Raw genomic sequence first — 18,514 nt, 5'->3', positions numbered from 1 at the left:
GTGCACATTCCGACACGTCATCGTGCCGGCTGCATACATATGTATGTGGTGGTGTGCTGGGATTATCGCAGCCTGGTTCGACGCCGGTACCAAATACCGTCTTCGCCTCGCCGGAGCGACCCCATTCGCTAACGAGAGCGGTGTTCCTGGCGTTACCCTAACCTCCTACATACGTGAACCTGCAAAGGGCTTTCGTATGCGCGCGGCAGTGCAACTCATCGTAAGTGGTGATCTATCACCTACGACGTACCTACGTTATTTCCGCTCGTATTCTTCGTTCTCTATCCCTATCCCATCATCCTTTCTTTTTCTCGTTATTTCCTCAAATGTTGGGGAATCGCCGCCATCTCGTGCCAATCGACGGCTTCGCACCCCAACACCCGGAACGAAGCCCTCTCTGCCGTGTAATCTCACTCAGCACCACACAGCCAGGAGGACCCGCGAGGGACTCGTCTGCGGTGCTGATAGGGTTCTTCGCATCCCACTAATACCGACGGCACCTCAGATATCCGCGTCTTTGTGCGCGGGACCTCGAGTTTCCCGCCTAAGGGAAGAAGGCGGCTGTAGGTACCCGAAACCACGACCACCCGACCGTGTGTTTAATCTAGGGAGACCAAGATGAATCCGGATATGGGCACCGTAAAACCAACAAAGAGAGTTCTAGAATAACATACCCACTATTTCGCCCTACAATCTGACTCGCATCCAGCGACCTTTTATTACTAACCATGGCGGCAGGTTGCCATAAAGGTATGTTGGCGATTCTACGGAGGGAGTGTTAAAGGTGGGTATGCCATTGGCATATGAGATGAGTGTATATGCAAGCACGCCTCTGTTTCGACACAGCATCTCGAAGAGAGATCAAACACAAGATCTTGCCTCTCGTCAATGAATTGGGACTGTCGAATATGTTTCAACTCTCGCTTGGCATTTTGTCAATGCTTTCCGTATGAACCCGGCCGAAACGGGGCATTCGACCAGAGCTGCGACCACTTTACCGCGTCAATATCGTGGATACTGGGTGGAGAGGGAGAGGAAATCGGACGAGGTGTTTCTCACACCCCTACCTACGGGTCTGCCCAAAAAAGAACGAAGACGAAAAAACCAGGAAAATGGCCGACGTCCCCAGGAAAACCTGGAGGGTTGCTGTTGACCCACCAATGGTCCTGTTTTCTTGTTTACTATGCGCCACAGGGTGAACGTGGGCCTCGTATTGAAAAAAGGCCACGAGATGTGACTAGTAAATAACGACCAAGAGTAAGTTACGTGTGAAATATGTAGACGAGAATCAGCATGCAGAAGAGCCTGCATAGAGGCATGATATGCCCACGTTGAGATATCCAAGTCGCCGAGAGATCAAAGACCTATTAGCCCCGAAACTATTAGTGGAAACACTCTTCTGCAAAATTACATAGGTATGTAGGTACATATACCTACATACCCCCACGCGTCTTCATAGTATCAGTATCGGTGAGTGGATATGGGACCGAGATGCAGAGAGATCTGTTTCTTCCGAGCTACCGCCCTGGATGGCCTGTTGTCATCCTGAACCATAATCACCTTACCATACGCGTAATACCGACTATCTATGTGGGCAGTAACGAGCGGTCAAGCTCGTTCTATTTCATTACTGGGGTCGTAAGACTGTGATTTCTGGAGACAATGCTCGGGATGCCTTCACGCTAGCATGCGTACTGCTAACAAGATGATGACGCGTCTCTACAGCGGCCAGCACATCTCCAAGCCGTGTGTAAATCTTTTGAAGGGGTCCCATGATTCCGCATGCTCGTAGCAACTCCTTCGTTTTGACGAGCATATGCTATGCCCCCGGCCTTCATGAGATCGCTTCCCTCGAGATCAGGTGTTGAAGAAAGCGTGTAAGGAACGAAAGAGGGATCGCATAGTCCACACTGGCTTTTATATCGACATCACCTTCGTAGCACCCTAGATGCCATATCCCTGCTGGCGTCGGAAGCAACCACAAGTCCATATTGCGGGCATGTCGGCATCACATTCGTTGATTCTCGCCAGACATAGGCAGGGTTGGAAAGTTACGAGCCTGCAAGTCAGATAGATGGCGGCTCACCGTAGCATAAGCATTCGTTTCATTTGCTGCTGATGGAGACTCGGCCTGGGCCGCGGCGTTGCATAGGGAATGCAGTCATCTTCGTTCCTAGGCTTTGCCCCTTGTTACGCCGCGTTACCCTACCCATGAGGCTCTACTACTTATCACAAGTGCATCGACAGCACCTAACGACACTATGGTAGGAGTCGTGGCTGATGGCCGGCCTACAAGGTGCTGTTGCCGCTATAAGAACAGGAATCACCGAAACCAACAGCTCGCTCGCGTCACATCGTCATTCACGGCATTACCGTCCCTAGGTAGGTATATATAGGGTTAGGAAGGGTGCTATCATACAGGCGTAAATCGCTCCTCCGAAGCCGCGACGGCTGTTGGAGGTCCTGAGTCTTGTCTCGACTTCACGCGGCCCAGCTCCACTGTCCCGCCATCTCCGTGCTCCCCGGTGAACAGCGTCGTCGCCTCCGAGTTGAGCGGGTCGAGCGGGTTGGGCTTGCGCTCGGGGCCCTTGGAGCGGGGGACGTTCCTCATCACCTCGGGCTTCGAGGACGGGTTGCGGCCGCTCAGCTGCCGGACGAGGGGCTTGAGCATCGGGACGGAGGCGCAGATGAGGCCCAGGCTGGACTCGAGCGTGGTCCAGATGGCGAAGGAGAAGGAGTCCCACTGCGCGTACTTGGGGTTGAGGAACTCCCAGGCCACGGCCATGCGCGTCAGCGAGGCGCACGCGACGAAGATGCCCAGCGTGAGGACGAACGCCAGCGCGACCTTCTGGCGCACCGGCAGCGTCATCTTGAGGACGTGGGGGAGCACCAGGCCGATCAGCCACAGGTCCGTCAGCGTGTGCAGGGCCGCCGACGCCGTCAGGATTGGGTAGTAGGCCATGCAGTGGCCCACCCGGATGTCGAACTCGTACCCGCCCTCGACTGGGTTGCAGATGAAGAAGGTGAGCAGGAAGAAGACGGTGCCGTAGACGACGACGCAGCCCATGGTGGCGAGGACGAGGACCCGCTGGTACGGCAGCTTCAGGATGCGCAGGTAGAAGAACAGGATGCTGACCTTGGTCAGCACGAGCGACAGCTGGTACGTGCTGATCGTCGCGTAGGACAGGCGGATGCCGACGGGCCGGAGCCGGAGCGGGATGTTGCTGAACCTGTGCCCGAGGCCGTACTCGGTCTCGACGCCGACGACGGTCACGACGGCGACGGCGAACAGCCAGGCGAGCAAGATGAAGGCGTCATCCCACCACTGGTTTTTGAGGAGCAGTCTCGAATACAGGCGGCCAATGACGACGAAACTCGCGAGGATCAGCGGGGTGATGATCCCGGCTAGGATGTCAGGGACCTGGGAGGGTCCCGTAAGCTGTTTGCGGATATCGTTAGCGACGGTGGGCGTCCCGACGGGGTGGTTCCAGCGGCATGGCTATAGCCGACTAGGCGGGTCGACAGAGACGAATGTGGGGATTTCTCACCTCTAGCGGTACTGCTTTGGACGACATGACGGCGTGACGCTACGAAGAAGATGGGGAAACACAGAGAGAGGGCATAGAATCGCGATGGACCAGGGAGTCGAGCAGCGAATATGAGAGGCAAGTTCGTAAGTGCTTATTGGGTTCTCGTCGCTCACGCTGACGCTAATTCCATTTTATACAGCAACGGCGGGAACCCCTCTTCTTTATGAGGCACCGATTTTTATCTGTCTCTCTTCTATTTCGCAGTGTCAGCCGTCACGGCGGCGATCGGTCCAGCTGCAATCCTGCCAGCCAATCCAAGGACGACCTGCTTGGCGATCAACCGACGATCGTCCAAGAACCCCCCCGCCGCGGCGTTCACCCGCACATCGGTGAGAGCGAGCGCCCACCATTCTCCAGCCGAGCATCTCGCGACGATGGCTCTGCGTAAAAGGACTGCTGACAGGGTGCCATTCCGGACCGTGGCTGCATGCCGGCCATGTCCTCTGGGCTTATCAGAGCTTGGATTGTCCGTTCCCCGTCCCCGGCTTGTCTCTGATCGTAGGGCTGGGTTAAAAATATCGGGAGCCCGCCAATCGCGGGCCAACTGCCTCACCCCTCCTCGAATCCGTAGGCATGGATGTAGGTGTGTGTGTGTGTGAGTACTGCACTGCCACGCCTTGGCGCCCTCCCGGCCGGGGGCTCCCTCCAGTGTGTGCACGCACATACTCATAAACCAAGACCTCCTCGTCCAGGGCCTGAGCAGCTGAATGCCCAGCAGCTTATTTGTGAGTAATTAGGGCCGACGTGCCCGGGTGCCTCTCCAGGTGTGTAGAAAGCTCCGATATAGTGCAGGCGGCTGTTTATTTATATAAACCAAGCTAGGATGCTTGGTTTTGCCTCTGGATAATATAAGATGGCCCGTATCGGCATGGTGCACACTATAAACAGCATCAGCGCTGGCGTCAGAACTGAAAACCAACAGGACGGCCCGGTCTCGTGATGAATTCTCTCTTTTCTTTTTTTTTTTCTCTCCCCTCCCTTGGGAACATCCTTCGGAACGTTTTACCACTTTCGTATCCGTGCTATCGCGCGAGGATCGCAAGACACTGCTGTTGTCGACCTCAATCCTTCTTGCTGACGTTGCTATGTCACGATATCTCGCTCCTCGCCGGACACGAGAATTACTCAGCCAGTGAGAACGGCTGATAGAGAAGGGAATACAATCTATCCGTATTTTCGCAATAAGAGTCCTAGGATCGGCTTCAGAGGTGTCCTCACCAGCTCGATACATTATCCATAATTATACCTAGGTATCGCAAATGCGGGCTTGTGAGCCTTTTGCCCCGTTCCATTACTCTCTCAATCAACTCTTAGGTACCTCATAAATAGAGGAGCATTTCTACACCATGCCGTGTACCAAAAAATTTTCTTTTCCTTTTTTTAAAAAAAATTAATTTTAGACAGCGGGAGCGAGGACATGGAGGAGGAGATAATGGACTTCTAGAATGGCGGGCGGGCGCCGAGACACGCCCCCTCATCTCCTATTCTAGATTCGCCGTCGCAACCTTGCTCCACTGAATTTCCCCCTGGTTCAAGACTGATGAACAACGAGCTCGGGTGGCTTCACACAATCGTGTTCCCTTCACATTCTACGTCGTAAAGACTTGTGGATGTAGTATTTAGGTGCCATAGCAAAGGAAGCTCGGGGCAATAATTGCATCCTATTGTCGGGTTATAATAGTAGGTAGGTAGGTGTTTGTACATCTAGATCGGTTCATTGAGACCATCTGCACTCCAGCAACTAAAATAGGTCGGCTGAAGATGTCCACACAAGAAGATATGGCGTCCATGCATATCATATCTCGACACGCTACTTACCATTATCATGGATTCAATGGATAGTGTGTTGAGAAAACTTCTTATGATTGGTGCCGCGCGAGGATGGAGATGTGTTCCCCTTATTTCGGTTCGACCGCCGTTGTATGGGTTTCGATGCATGTCGCGTGGCCTATCGAACTCCATCACAAAGCGCATCTTCAGTAACGCCAAGGGGATACGTTACAATAGAGCTTTGCCCAAGCCAGCCGAAAAGGACTATTTTGCTTGTTTTCCTTGGTACGGGCCAGTCGATATCCGAGAGCCGACGGCTCTCCCCGAGGGCTACGCGAAGACAATACATGGTATGGTCAACCAATCAACTGTGAAGATTCCCCGCCATAGACGTTGTATAAAAGCTCGTTAGGTAGCTACACATGGCTTGGGTTTTGGATCATATATGTTGCAAAGTCACGGACGATATGGACGGGCTATGATGCTGGTGGTTGACTCTCCAAACTCCTAATAGGGGCTCAACCTTGGGACGGGTTATTGCTTTCTTGTCGTCCACTGCGGTTACCACATCTATTAGTCCCCTCCCCGTGTGGGTGACGAGATGCGCCATGGCGCTAGAAGAGGAATATAACAGTTCCCGAAGCGGTAGGCGTTTTGCTATCGCCGGCCTTCCGGTACCGTCGATGCCCACCGAAGCAACCAACCGGATACAAATACCCCCGGTCCTAGGTGAGAAGTGACATCGAAGTTATCGGTCCTCCTCTGAGTCTATCGGAGTTAATGCCCATCATCAGGCCTAGTCCTCCATCTCACGAGCTCTCGACCGGACGTTTCTTCGCTTGCCCAAGTAACGTTAACAGTATCTCCCCCTTATATGCTGATTCTCGTCTCATACTATACCACCACGAGCCTGCGAAACTCGGCCGATGCCGATGGCGTCAAACCCGTGGTCAGGGGCACAATAAGCCTTGCCCGTGCTATCGCCGTGCGGGAGGTGCTGGGGAATCCTTCGATAGTGTCAGGCCTCTAACAAAGATACGTCGTAAAAAGCAGCTCTGCAACCTCAGGGGGCCTAAGCTCGTTGGGTTCGGGAACTCGGGCTATCATCAGCCTCTTCCGGGCCGTTTATTTACGTGGTCCGCCACTACAGCGCTAGGGGTACGCGCGATGGACGAGTGACGACTCTCCTCGGGCGGTGCTGTGGATATTCGGAAAATCGCTACCGACCCCTAGGCATACCGCGACACCTAGGGTCTTCTGAGCTAGGTTGAACATGTAGAAAATTTCCGGACACTCCCCAACCTCGCTTCTGGCGGCCATAGTCCCCAGAGGGAATGGGTGGTCTTGACGCTGAAAACAAATACTTCCTAGTCTAGCAAGGTCTTTGTCTAAGACAAAGAGCACGAATGCTAGTAATACCGGGGGCGAGGGGGGATATTATTTCCTGTCATAAATGCGTACGGTGGCTGGTGAGAAAAATATGACCCCCCCGGTCCCCCATCTCACCCCCAAAGCCATCTACGTCAGCTAAATGGCGGATAATCCCGCCCCAAGAAGCTATCTGTGCGGGTATACCCAGCGAAGCAGCCAAGTGGTCTGGACCGGCAATTAGAGCTACTGTGCCCAGCTTAAGCTAGTAGGGAGACTCTCGAATAGTGCCGGTAGGGGGAATACCTACGTAAGGGGTCGACAGGAGACCACACGGCGTAACTCGTAGGTAGATAATGAATACATACCTAGAGGGGGCCACGTAACTCCAGAGACAGACAGGGGAACCTTGGTTTATTTCGACGCGGGTTGTCAATTATTTCCACGTTCTCATCTTCCAACCCCCGCGGGGGAATCAGCAGTAATTGCGATTACGCCATTGGGGACGCAGATCGTGACATCGAGCTGGGTGTGGAATCAGGATCCCGCGAGCCCGCCTAGGGCCAATCACAACCGGGTCCATCCACTCGAGCATTGCGACAGCTAACCCTCGTGATGGCGAAGTGCTGTGTTGCTGTCCGTTATCAGACTAGGTAGATGCTACTCAAACGTTCGACTCGTGGTGGTAGACTATACTCCAGCTCCTCCCTCCTCTCCCGTTGGCCTGGTCCCCAGCTGTAACGTCACGCGTATGACCTACCCGGCGTGCTCGGCCCTTGCGTCTGTTGTCCTTTATAAACTCGCCCGCATCCCTTCTACTGCCATAGCAACGCCGTGATTCGGATAGCCAGGTTGACGCGGACACGCTCGGCCTTTCGGACGGAGGAGAAACGCAGAGACATAAACCAGCAGTACGCCACTGCCGTCATGCCTGGCCAACGCGCTCCCACGCCCAAGGAGGTGGAGGTGAGCGAGTCCGGATTGGATGCCCGGGACTCGTCCCAGCACGAGGCGGAGGAGGAGGTGGTGGTAGAAAAGCAGAAGGTGCCGTGGTGGTCGTACATCTGGGACTACGAGCCGGGGCGGACGCGGGAGGAGCGCGTGTTCATCCAGAAGCTCGACGTGTTCCTGGTGACGATGCTGTCGCTCGGGTACTTCATCAAGAACCTGGACCAGACCAACATCTCGAACGCGTTCGTCAGCGGCATGAAGGAGGACCTGCGCATGGACGGCAACGAGATCAACATCGTCGACACCGCCTGGACCGTCGGCTACGTCATCGGCCAGATCCCCTCGCAGATTGTGCTGACCAAGGTGCGCCCCTCCGTCTGGGTGCCCGCGTGCGAGCTCCTCTGGACCGTCCTCACCTTCTGCCTCGCCGCTGCCAAGACCTCCAACCACGTCATCGCCATCCGCTTCTTCGTCGGCCTCGCCGAGTCCATCTTCTACCCGGCCGCCCACACCATCCTCGGCTCCTGGTACAAGCCCTCCGAGCTCGGCAAGCGCGCCTGCATCTTCCACGCCTCCTCCGCCGCCGCCAGCATGTTCTCCGGCTACCTCCAGGCCGGCGTCTACCGGGGGCTCAACGGCGTCAACGGGCTCGCCGGTTGGCAGTGGCTTTTTGTAGGTCCCCGGGGTGTCTTCCCTCCGCCTGCCCCCCCTGCTCTCTATCCCGAGAGCGGCCCGTTTCGCGCATTGCTGATCTCCCCCGCGTGCGCGCGCGTGTAGATCATGGACGGGGTCATCAGTCTCCCGATCTGCGTCGCGGGATTCTTCATACTGCCGGACCTGCCCGAGAACACGAGGGCGTTCTACTTGAGTGAGAGCGTAAGTTAACACCCGCCACAGCTAAGCATTCGGCAAGAAGAAAAAACGACCTAGATGCCGTATTGACATACCTACAACTAGGACCGCGAGATGGCAAGGACGCGCATGGAGAAAGCTGGACGCGCGCCGCGCACGAAGTTGGGACGCTCGACTTTCAAGCGCATCTTTAGTCAGTGGCGGGACCCGGCCCCCTGAGATCAGCTGCGACAGGACTGACTGGTAGGACAGAGCGCTGGCATGTTTACCTTCTCACGATTCTGTACGTCATATTCATCATCATCGGCCCGTCGGGGAGCGTCAACCCTTTTGCGCTATGGCTCAAAGCGAAAGGCGAGCCTGTGGAAAGGATAGTGAGTAGCCCACCCTGCCCCCCCCCCCCTCCCCTACAGAACCGCCCTTGAGGTATACTAATAGATCCCCCCCTCCCACTCTCTTCCCGCGGTAGAACATCATCCCCACGGCGTCTTCGGCGATCCAGCTCGTGCTCACGGTGTTGTTCGCCATCATCTCGGACGCGATCCGGCGGCGGGCCAGCATCATGTCGATCTCGACGTTCCTGGGGGGGTTCTCGGCGCTGATGCTGGCCATCTGGACGGTGCCGGACGGGCTGAAGTGGTTCTCGTTCCTGCTGCAGCGGGCGTCGGTGCCGTACGGCCCGCTCAGCATGAGCTGGGCCAACGAGATCTGCGGCGCCGACGCGGAGGAGCGCGCCATCGTCATCGGCGTCATGAACTCGATGGGCTACGCCTTCAACGCCTGGGTCCCCATCCTCACCTACCCCCAGGTCGACGCCCCCCGCTTCCGCACCGGCTTCATCTACTCCACCGTCATGTTCGGCGCCCAGGCCGCCATCACCGCCGCCGTCGCCTTCATGCACAAGCGCGACCAGCAGAGGAGCCGCCTCGGCGAGGCGGGCGGCGGAGAGCCCGAGCGGGCCGACGCCGGCGTTACTGTGAGCTCCTCTCTGGACCGCCCGTAAATCTTTTTGGTTGTCAGACGATTCTCAACATCTTAGGTCCCGCTTCTGAGTAGCCATGTTAGTTGAATCACACACAATTGCAGACAAGATCACGCAAGCTGCGCTCGCTCTTGGTAAACGGACTTGGTTACACCCAATGTTACTGAGCGTTGACTGACGTAGAGCATAGGTTCAAGAAGACAGCGATATATAGGTAGGTATTATATGTATTATGTAAGAGCAACGGTTCGATATAATATCCGCTACAACTATACAGGTAGACGGCTCTAGATTTAAAGAAGAATGTATAGTAAAATCAGGATTTGCTTGCTTTTGCGCTCCCCGCCCCCCCTCGAGACCAGCTTCCGCACTTGCGTAGTTGTCTGTTCGCTTCCCACGGCCGACTCGAGTCCTCCTCCCCGCTGTTATTCACGGAGCCCGCGTACAGAGGCAGATCAGCGGCCAATGTGCAACTCACGAGGTGCCCGCAGCTCCGTTCTTCGCTTAAAGCACTTACTACTCGTCATCCTTCGGGTCCCACGATCCCAGGATCATATTACCTGGCGCGCGTTGGCGTTAGCCCGCGAGGGGCCCCCTCTAATCGAAGAACAGGGAAAACATACCGTCGGGTGACGAGGGCGGCCCGCCGGCGCCGAAAGGCGGGTAGGGCGACCGCATGCCGCCGGCGGGGCCGCGCGGGCCGTACACGAGGCCGAACTGCGGCGGCGGCGGCCCCAGCGGCGGGCAGCCGGGGCAGGAGTACGGGCCGGGCCGCGAGCACTCGGGGCAGCCGCACGGCGCGCCCATGCCCCGGCGGCTCTGCATCTCGACGAAGCGGCCCATGGGGCTGGCGGGGCCGGGCGGGAACGGGGGCGCCCAGCCCTGGCGCCTCCCGGGCGCGGGGTACGCGCGGCCGCCGAACGAGGGCTCGGGCGACGACGCCCCGCTGAACGAGGGCGCGGGGGACGCGCGGCCGAACGAAGGGGAGCCGCGGCCCGGGCTCGAGGGGGAGTCGAGGGGCGAGGAGGGGCGGTAGGACGAGGTGGGCGGGACCCTGATGGCCGGCCGGCTGACGTTGCCCTCGCGCAGGCTCGCCCGGATGTCGACGACCTCCTTGTGCTGCTCCCCGAGCGAGGTGTCGCCGTAGATCGGGAAGATCAGCGGGCGGTCCCGGGACGTGAAGACGGGCTCGCGGCAGGTCGGGCAGGTCGGGTTCCGCACGTTGATGTGCTCCTTGAGCCAGTTGTAGAGGCACACGTACCCGAACGCGTGGCCGCAGCCGGGCAGGACGGTGTAGGCCTCGTGGGTGTCTCGGGATTTGCTGTCGTAGTAGCCGTTGACGAGGCTCAGGTTCTTCGTCGTGCAGATGGGGCACTGGATGCTGAGCCTAGTCCGGGTCTGGTCGATGATGTTGCCGCTCTCGTCGAAGTGCTCGAGCACCTGGTGGAAGTTGGTGGTTTCCACCGTGTCTGTCCGAGCTGGGCTCATGATGACGACTGCTGGCTGTACTCGGATGACTTTCTCTTAGAGTGAAACGTGTCTGACTGCAGCACTTGTGTTCTGGAGCGGATGAAGGGGGGGTTGTCTTGTGGGATGAGCCTGGTGCGATGGGGGATAGTAAGAGCGAGGGTACGGAATTTCCAGGCTTAAATAAATTCATGAGGGAAGATTGCCTTGGAAACTGCCGGTTCGCAATTCGATTCATGGACCAGCTGCACACGGCGGTTGTTTATAACTCGACCATGACACAAAGTCCCTGAATCACAGGGGAAGAAGTTGTTCTTTGGTATCACCAAGCTCGACATCGGCAGAATGAGTTATGATTGGCCGATGAATCGCAGCCGAAGAACGGTTCTTTAGTTGTGTTGGGTTATGATGCGAAACAACCAGACAAAAGGATTCTCCATCCTGTCTCTCGAAGCTAGTAGGCAAACAGCAATGGGATGTATGCCGTAGGAATAGCATCGCATGAATCTGAAAACGAGTTTGCTCGTCGCCTGATAGTCATGTCGGGCACCACCTATTATCCAGTATCTACGGGCGGTGGCCATATCCTCGAACAGAGCCTCCCGTCTGCGCTCGATAATTCCACGGCCACCCGAAGAGGATGCTTGAATTTGCGACTCTACGAAAACTCGCCCAGGCCTTTCGTGACAATATATGCAACGTGGCCTGATAGCCAAACTGCATTCGAGTACGTTCTCTGTTCGTGGCCCCCGAGACTGATAGAAGCACAGTATACAGAAAAGACCTATTTTTCTTCACAACTCACGGCTGAATGTCGGCTGGAGCGTCTCCAGGAATAATGACGTAGGAACTAGGTATGCCGTCTACGGCGCCAGGTTAAGCGACCGCTGTTGCGAGGCGAAACGTAGGTATATACAAAGCCATACTAATAAAATGCGCGCGTGCGACAGCATGTGGCTCTATTGACGGGTGAGGGTATTCCGACATCGGCCCGCGGAGAGACAGGCGTCCGCATTGTCTCTTGTCCCGATCGCAGCACGCGCTATGGGACCCTCGTTCTCCTGTGGCATGGTGGCACGCGGTGCCAGGAGGTACCTAGTTTGCCAAAGACCGCGGGTCAACAGCCAACCTTGAGCCATTTGACTGGCTTCGAGAACGCCAAAACATGTGCATCCTTACCAAGGCCGACGGTGCTTCTATGGGTGAAGGAGGGAGGAGGGAGAATAGAACAGGTCACGTAAATAAGCCCTAGGAGGTAGGTACCTAGGTACCTAGCATACCTCCTAGGTACCTGCAGGATCGACAAGAGAATCTAACCGATACTCGAATATCCTCGCTGTTCCTCGCCTAACGACGCAAAGTACCTGCCGACTAGAACCTAACCGCATCGAGCCCGCCCCCTAACCCCAATCCGCGCTAGCGCTCCATCTTATCTAATCGATCTCGTACCATGAAGAGACCACCTCGACGTCACCAACGGGTAAGCTTAGTAACCGATTCCACCGACATCTTCCGTGGCCCTCCGCCTCATCCGCCCTTCTATCCCCGTCTACTCGCCGACGCATTCCCATCCCTATCCTTATCCTCCCCTCTTCCCTCTTCCCTTCCCTCCTATCCCTCCCAACCTCCCCACCGCACCACCCCCTAACCCCCTATCTCTCTCCCTCCCCCTCGCCCGGCCGACTATGCCCCGGAGCGAGATCGCGCCCCTGATCAGCACCCGCGGCGCGCAGACCATCACCATCAGCACGGACGGGCGGCGCCGCGCGCGCGCCCGCTTCGCCACCGGCATGTTCTGGGCCCTCGCCTGCCTGTACGGCGCGGCCGCCGTCGGGCTCGGCGCCTTCGGGGCCCACGGGCTCAAGAAGACCGTCTCCGACCCCGCCCGCCTCGCCAACTGGGCCACCGCCGCCCACTACCAGGTTCGTCCCCCCCCCCTTCTTCCCCATATCTTCGGTGCCCCTTTCGTAAGGCTCCCGCTCCGGCAAAAAACTAAAAACTAAAAACTAAAAACTAAAAAAAAAAAACAGCTCGTCCACTCCGTCGCGCTCCTCGTCGCCTCGCGCCGCGAGGCCCCCACGCCCAACCCCGTCGCCGGCACCCTGTTCCTCGCCGGCATGACCATGTTCAGCGGCAGCCTGTACGCCCTCGTCCTCGACCCCGCGCGCTTCCGCTTCCTCGGCCCCGTCACCCCGCTCGGCGGGCTCTGCCGTAAGTCTTCTTCGCTCCTCCTCCCGCCTCGCGCCTCTCGCCTCTTTTGCCGTCTCCCCCGGCTAGCCCGCTCGCTAAAAACCCCGGGGTAAACAGTAATTGGCGGTTGGATCACGCTCGCCTTCCAGTGAGACCACAAGAGAGAGAGAGAGAGAGAGAAAGAAAGGAGGTACTTTTTCTGCTTTACGCCTTACCTCGTGCTCGCGCGCGGGAGAGAAGAGGAGGAGCAGCCGGAGCCATATCCGACCTTCCCCCTCCCCTGACGCCATGGGGTCCCGCAACTAAGCAGGCGAATAGGGGGTGGAAGGGGGGCGTTGTTGTCGTTGTAGGATGAGAAAGACTTGGCATGCGCGGGGGCCGCAGGGCGGCGATGTATTCGTGTGGGCGCATACCGGCCGCGCAATAGCGCGGCATCGCTTCTTCCCTCTCTTCATTTCTATCCTTCTGTTCGTTTATCTACGTCGACACGAAGACGCATCCCGTCTTCCTCGGCTAATCACATTTACCTATAACAAAGAGAGAAAGAGGACGGAGATTTAGCCGCAACAATACCTACCTACCTACCGTATTTCCACTTCGCGGGCCGTAGTTGAGCGCTTCGCCGCCTGGCCTTCTACGCATCGTCTCTCCCCGCGTTGGCCCTCAGCCACCTGATGGACTTGGCTCATTATTACCTATAGTTCTAGCTAACTTGCCTCTCTAGTATCTGAGCGCGTTGCCCAGAGATAACTAGGTTACTACCTCGTAGAACTACGTCCGTAGCGCGAGTTTGCAACAGCACGCGTTGCCGTGGACAGTCGTAACCATTTTCCCTCGTCGACGTCGTTATCCGTCCTTTCGTATCGGTGTATTGTGGCATCTCAACGGGTATGGCTAATGAGATAGCTAAGCAAGTCTCCAAAAAGGGGGGAAAGGGGGGTTCGCAGGAGTGGAGGCCAGAACCTCCTTACACCTGTGCATATGCCGAACCGTCCCATCCCTTTCCATGCAGGGTATCTTCTCGCAGTCTGCTCTTCTTCAAAGAGGATCATGAATCATGAACCGCCACCCGTAGTTCGCTGCCTCCAATGGACATCCAGTTGTTGGAATTTATCCCAGTCGTCCCCGATCCTAGCACCCCAGTTCGCGCGGAACACTTCCTCTCCCCCAACCCGTTGTACGAGACCCTGTAGCCTTTCCCGAACGAACGCGAGGCTCTGGGTAGTCCTCGCCGGGCTGTACCACTCGAGTATTTTGAGCCTCTCGTCTTTGACCGTGTCCCAGTCTTGCCGTTCCGGTTCCCCTGCATACACTAGCAGGTCACTTCCAGGATGGTCATCGTTGTCGAGGATTTCCGACATGACGAACACCCACATCTTGAAATATTCGCGCATCTTTTGCAGAACGAGGTCCTGCATGACTTGGGGCTCGAGGAGGCGTGTAAGGGCCAAGAGAGTCAGCTTGTTCGAAATGTCTGCTGTGTATCTTGTCGCTATGAGGAGCCATTCGGCACTGAGCCAATCCCAGACTCGATCCGGAGGATCGAGTGAGGTGAGCAGCTCAGCAAAGGTCCCGGGGTCGAGGACGGCGATGTGAGAAAGCACCTCGAAATAATCACACAGAACGGGGGTTTGCACTATACGTCGGTCGTCCCCGTCGATCGACGCCTCGTGATGCGTATGCAGGACTTCGAAAATATGCGGGAGCAGCCCCGTCTTCATCATGTCCCGGACGACAACTTGCAGCCCGGTCACGCCTCCGAGCTTGTGAGAGAGCTGCAAGTAGATCGATGCATTCGCCGCCGCGGCCTTGACGAGATCACGACTTCCCGATCTAAGACAGCCAGCGAGGGAGCTTAGAGTGGGCTCCCTCAGCTGGTCTTCGAGCAATGCTTCGGGGGCGAGGACAATGTAATCGCCTACGAGCTCCACGTATTCGCTCACGTGCTCGTTCTGCAACTCGAGCCCCCGGATGGCGATGCGGGCGAGATGGAGAAGGTCTGAAGGTAAAGGGGGCGTAGTCTGCGTCAGGGCGCTGCGCCACAACTCTAACACTTCGTCGATCAGGTACAAGTAGATTTCGGTATTTTCCTGCGTCGCCTCGATGATCAAGGGGACGATTCTGACGTGATAGCGCTGCCACTCGGTCTTCAACGAGACCACCAATGCTTGCATGATAGCCAAGACCGACTGCTTCAGCATGGTATTTTGGTCGCCGGCAGACTGCCAGATGGCAGGTAGCGTGTCCATTACCATGTCGCTGAGGTGGTGCACCTGGGTGTCCATGCGTTGTACGAGGCATCTCGTCGTCTCGAGAATCGCCAGCTTCGTCTCGTCAATGTCGACCTGCTGCAGTAGGCCGATGAGCTCGGTAAAGATATCGGCTGCAAACGGGACGAACAGTGCTTCCTGGAACTCGATCTCGTCGACGACGCTTTTCAATTGCCTTGCGGCCGTGATGCGGACGACGATATCGTTGCATCCGTCTCTGGAATTCAGAAAGTGTCGGAAAATCTCGTACACCAAAGGGCGGGTTTTGTTGTCCATTTTCACTGGCACCCATTGGCTGAGAAGGATGGCGATCCTTCTCCTGAGAATCTGGCACCATTGCCCGGCTTGCTGCGCGTCGGCCGCGATCGTCGTCCTCACCATCTCGCCGAAGTCGACCTTGTCACAGACGATCGGGGCGGCGAGACCCATGGCAGTGTAAACTGCCTCCTTGATCGCCAGGTCTGCCTGCGGGCCCCGGGCCAGCGAGAAATACGATAAGAGGGGCTCTACGAGAAGATCACTGTGATGTATGACCAGGTCCAAAAACAGTCTTTCCGCGCAAGGGCGCACCTCCCACTCGTACGCATTGCCCTGGGTTTCCTCCTGCTGCTCCCATTCTTGCGGTTCTTCGTTCCAGGCATCCAAGTCGGCTTGGCGAAAGGCGAAGAAATGACTAATAATCACGTTTGCCATCTGCGTGACGAAGTCATCCGTGAATACGTTGGCCTTGACAGTTGCGATCGCGTCTCGCTGCTCCTGGAGGGAATCCTGAGGACGGTAGCGGATCGTCTGCTTCGGCTGGTGTACCAGCTTGATGCAGGCCCTCACCAGGAGTAGGCCCTGCAGCGCAAGCCTCTCTACGAGGGGGCCTTCGGTCTTAGACTTGGACTCGCCGGCGAGATTTTCTTGTCGTATTCCGCTCGAATTGTTGAATATCTGGGCGAACTTTGCAACCAGGTCCCAGTACGCGCGAACGAGGTCGAGCGAGTTGGGAAGGGACGCGAAGCTCGCGGGATACTCCCGCGCCATCTCGATGTGGAGCTTGGCGAATTTGAGGAGGTGCTTGCCGATTATGTCGGCATAGGGCGCCACGTTGGGAGCATCGCTATCGACGAAAGCGAGGAACTGCGCAAAATGCATCTGGGTCAGGCCCCAAACCCTCCGGACGGTGTCGTCCTGGTGAGGATTTTCGTAGCCAAGCAGGAGAAGCCGACGAAGGGTCTTGAGCGCCTCGTGGCTGTTCTCCATGGCCAGCAGGACGCGATCACCACCTTCACCGCCATGGGACAGGGACGCGATCCACTCGGACGTCTTGGCGTCGTATATTTCGGCGAGCAGGTAGACAAGCTCCGGCGTGACATACTGAAGGGCGGTCTGAGACTTACGCAAACGTGCCGTCCCCAGTTCCTTGACGATGTGAAGGAGTATCTTCAGCGCGCCCGAGAGTTCAGCCTGATTGCCGTCCTTGGTGGCCCTGATGATAGCGATAATCTTGGTTAAGGGATCGGACCAAGCGTTGGGGTAGTCGATGCGGACAAGCTTGGCGACGACGAGGGTATTTTGCATGGCTAGTTGCCTGTCCTCCTCGCCGATGGTGCCCTGGAAGAGTCTTTCTCGTATGGCCTGCTTGCCAGCGGGTGGGATGGTGGGCTTCGAGGCATCGAAACTATGACGCCAGCGCTTGTTGATGCCGTTCTTGAGTTGAATAATGGCGAGGAGCCTGACATCGCGGGGCAGGGATTTGTCCAGAAATGCGGCCTGCCAGAGGAGATGAACGTTAGCGGCGTTGCCATCGAAAGGGGAAGCGTTCCGAGACAGAGACACGCACGTGGAGGGTTGGGTAGTAGTCCGGGCTAGACTCCCAGGCCTCTAGCTGCTGCGTTGCCGATTGGCGGCGGTTGGTGTCGTGGGAGGAGGCCGACTCCAGGGCACGGCAGAGCTCCGGGAAGCTGAGCGGCGTAGCAGCGCCGGGAACCTCGATGGCGAAATCCATCCTGACGACCTCAGGCTCGGAGCATGCTGCGTGGGGGTTCCGATGCCCGTACGGAAGGCGCCTATAATGTCGGGACGACGCTGTGCCACGACGTCGAAGAGGCGATGCTCCTGTATACACAAAACGTTTACGGCTCGGAGCGTTGAAAAATGAAGAAGATGGAAGCAGAAGACGAGGGGCGAGTGGGTATAGTTGTGTCTTGTCTGCAGCGGCGGGGGTCGGAGAGGAGACGGCCACCAACACCGTGTACAGCGTATGAGTGGAAATGACACAGGCTTTGGTGGTGGTTAGATTGAAGCTGTGGCCGACATGTGCAATGGAGGAGGGGGTCTGGGACGTTATTCCGGTGTGCAACTCAACAAGAGTGCGGGCAAAGTTTTGCAGACGTTGCTCTCGAAGTGGCCATGATTGGTGGAGCATCGAAGGGACAATGACGGATGTACCCTCGATTCCGTACTCGAGGCGTTGACGGCGGCTGAAGGCGTACCTAAGCTCAAGTGTCTGGCCAGGTGGGCAGCCCGGTATCCAGTATCATACTAGCAGAGGTATGCATGTGTGTACCTTAGGTACTTTAGGAGGTACCCAGCCACAGGGAACGGGCAGGTTCCTAGGCAGGTACCTGGTACTACGTAACAGAGCCCCGTCGAAGAATTCATTTAGAGGGGTGGTAGCAGCAGCACAACACCCGGCATAGCAATACCCAGCAGGCGGGCAGGGCCGAAAGGAGACCCAAGTTAGCGGAGGTGAGGGATCTACGTCGTCTGTGCTCTACTTGTAAGCTATCCGTCATAGCAGTGCCTCCGGGGGCCGGCATGGAGCTGCTCATCAACCAAGTTCGTAAACATGGAGAAGCGTCGTACTGAGACCTGACACTTTTGCAAGGTAATAATACCGGACGTGCTATGGAACCTGTATGTACGTACTATAGGTATGTATGTACCTGCACAAATGCGTTTATACAGGGGTGCTTACCGAAAGCTCCACCGAGCGGGAAACGGCTCTTTTAGGGGTCGATGCTACATAACGGCATGCCGTAGGTACCTGGTACCTAGGTATGTACGTGTATACCCCTGGAAATAAA

The 18,514-nt window shown here is 56.9% G+C and overlaps 5 protein-coding genes across 5 annotated transcripts; 2 read left to right on the top strand and 3 right to left on the bottom strand.

Moving 5' to 3' along the window:
• Positions 1 to 2,340: 2,340 nt before the first annotated feature.
• GGS23DRAFT_461516 (uncharacterized protein) lies at positions 2,341 to 3,664 on the bottom strand. Its single transcript, XM_051514123.1, has 2 exons — positions 3,549 to 3,664; positions 2,341 to 3,439 (listed from the first exon to the last, which is right to left on the bottom strand). The coding sequence occupies exons 1-2, from the start codon at positions 3,573 to 3,575 to the stop codon at positions 2,414 to 2,416; spliced, it is 1,053 nt and encodes a 350-aa protein (XP_051373455.1). The 5' UTR covers positions 3,576 to 3,664; the 3' UTR covers positions 2,341 to 2,413.
• A 3,444-nt stretch (positions 3,665 to 7,108) lies between these two features.
• GGS23DRAFT_561604 (MFS general substrate transporter) lies at positions 7,109 to 10,227 on the top strand. The gene is made up of 6 exons (XM_051515962.1): positions 7,109 to 8,351; positions 8,457 to 8,555; positions 8,637 to 8,724; positions 8,784 to 8,905; positions 9,001 to 9,647; positions 9,704 to 10,227. The coding sequence occupies exons 1-5, from the start codon at positions 7,656 to 7,658 to the stop codon at positions 9,532 to 9,534; spliced, it is 1,539 nt and encodes a 512-aa protein (XP_051373454.1). The 5' UTR covers positions 7,109 to 7,655; the 3' UTR covers positions 9,535 to 9,647; positions 9,704 to 10,227.
• GGS23DRAFT_619381 (uncharacterized protein) lies at positions 10,030 to 11,251 on the bottom strand (the record flags this gene model as incomplete). The annotated part of the gene is made up of 2 exons (XM_051521007.1): positions 10,137 to 11,251; positions 10,030 to 10,073 (listed from the first exon to the last, which is right to left on the bottom strand). Exons 1-2 carry the CDS (start codon positions 10,999 to 11,001, stop codon positions 10,030 to 10,032), a joined length of 909 nt encoding a protein of 302 aa, XP_051373453.1. The 5' UTR covers positions 11,002 to 11,251.
• Positions 11,252 to 12,312: 1,061 nt separating this feature from the next.
• On the top strand, positions 12,313 to 13,348 carry GGS23DRAFT_461449 (uncharacterized protein). The gene is made up of 3 exons (XM_051514122.1): positions 12,313 to 12,902; positions 13,011 to 13,191; positions 13,288 to 13,348. Exons 1-3 carry the CDS (start codon positions 12,666 to 12,668, stop codon positions 13,320 to 13,322), a joined length of 453 nt encoding a protein of 150 aa, XP_051373452.1. The 5' UTR covers positions 12,313 to 12,665; the 3' UTR covers positions 13,323 to 13,348.
• Positions 13,349 to 14,225: 877 nt separating this feature from the next.
• Positions 14,226 to 17,433, bottom strand: GGS23DRAFT_604270 (ARM repeat-containing protein; the record flags this gene model as incomplete). Its single annotated transcript, XM_051519583.1, has 2 exons — positions 14,226 to 17,198; positions 17,269 to 17,433. 2 exons carry the CDS (start codon positions 17,431 to 17,433, stop codon positions 14,226 to 14,228), a joined length of 3,138 nt encoding a protein of 1,045 aa, XP_051373451.1.
• Positions 17,434 to 18,514: the final 1,081 nt, after the last annotated feature.

Source organism: Durotheca rogersii (genome assembly GCF_024521655.1).
Source record: "Durotheca rogersii strain YMJ 92031201 chromosome Unknown GGS23scaffold_6, whole genome shotgun sequence".
Taxonomy (NCBI): domain Eukaryota; kingdom Fungi; phylum Ascomycota; class Sordariomycetes; order Xylariales; family Xylariaceae; genus Durotheca; species Durotheca rogersii.
This window is presented reverse-complemented; position numbering and strand designations above follow the sequence as displayed.

Bases quoted from the DNA above. Each gene is read 5' to 3' on its own strand.
- GGS23DRAFT_461449 (XM_051514122.1), top strand. From the start codon at position 12,666: ATGCCCCGGAGCGAGATCGCGCCCCTGATCAGCACCCGCGGCGCGCAG. The intron at 12,903-13,010 runs GTTCGTCCCCCC...AAAAAAAAACAG, and splicing joins CCACCGCCGCCCACTACCAG to CTCGTCCACTCCGTCGCGCT. The intron at 13,192-13,287 runs GTAAGTCTTCTT...CGGGGTAAACAG, and splicing joins CCCGCTCGGCGGGCTCTGCC to TAATTGGCGGTTGGATCACG.
- GGS23DRAFT_561604 (XM_051515962.1), top strand. From the start codon at position 7,656: ATGCCTGGCCAACGCGCTCCCACGCCCAAGGAGGTGGAGGTGAGCGAG. The intron at 8,352-8,456 runs GTAGGTCCCCGG...GCGCGCGTGTAG, and splicing joins CCGGTTGGCAGTGGCTTTTT to ATCATGGACGGGGTCATCAG. The intron at 8,906-9,000 runs GTGAGTAGCCCA...TTCCCGCGGTAG, and splicing joins GCGAGCCTGTGGAAAGGATA to AACATCATCCCCACGGCGTC.
- GGS23DRAFT_461516 (XM_051514123.1), bottom strand. From the start codon at position 3,575: ATGTCGTCCAAAGCAGTACCGCTAGAG. The intron at 3,440-3,548 runs GTGAGAAATCCC...ATCCGCAAACAG, and splicing joins CCAAAGCAGTACCGCTAGAG to CTTACGGGACCCTCCCAGGT.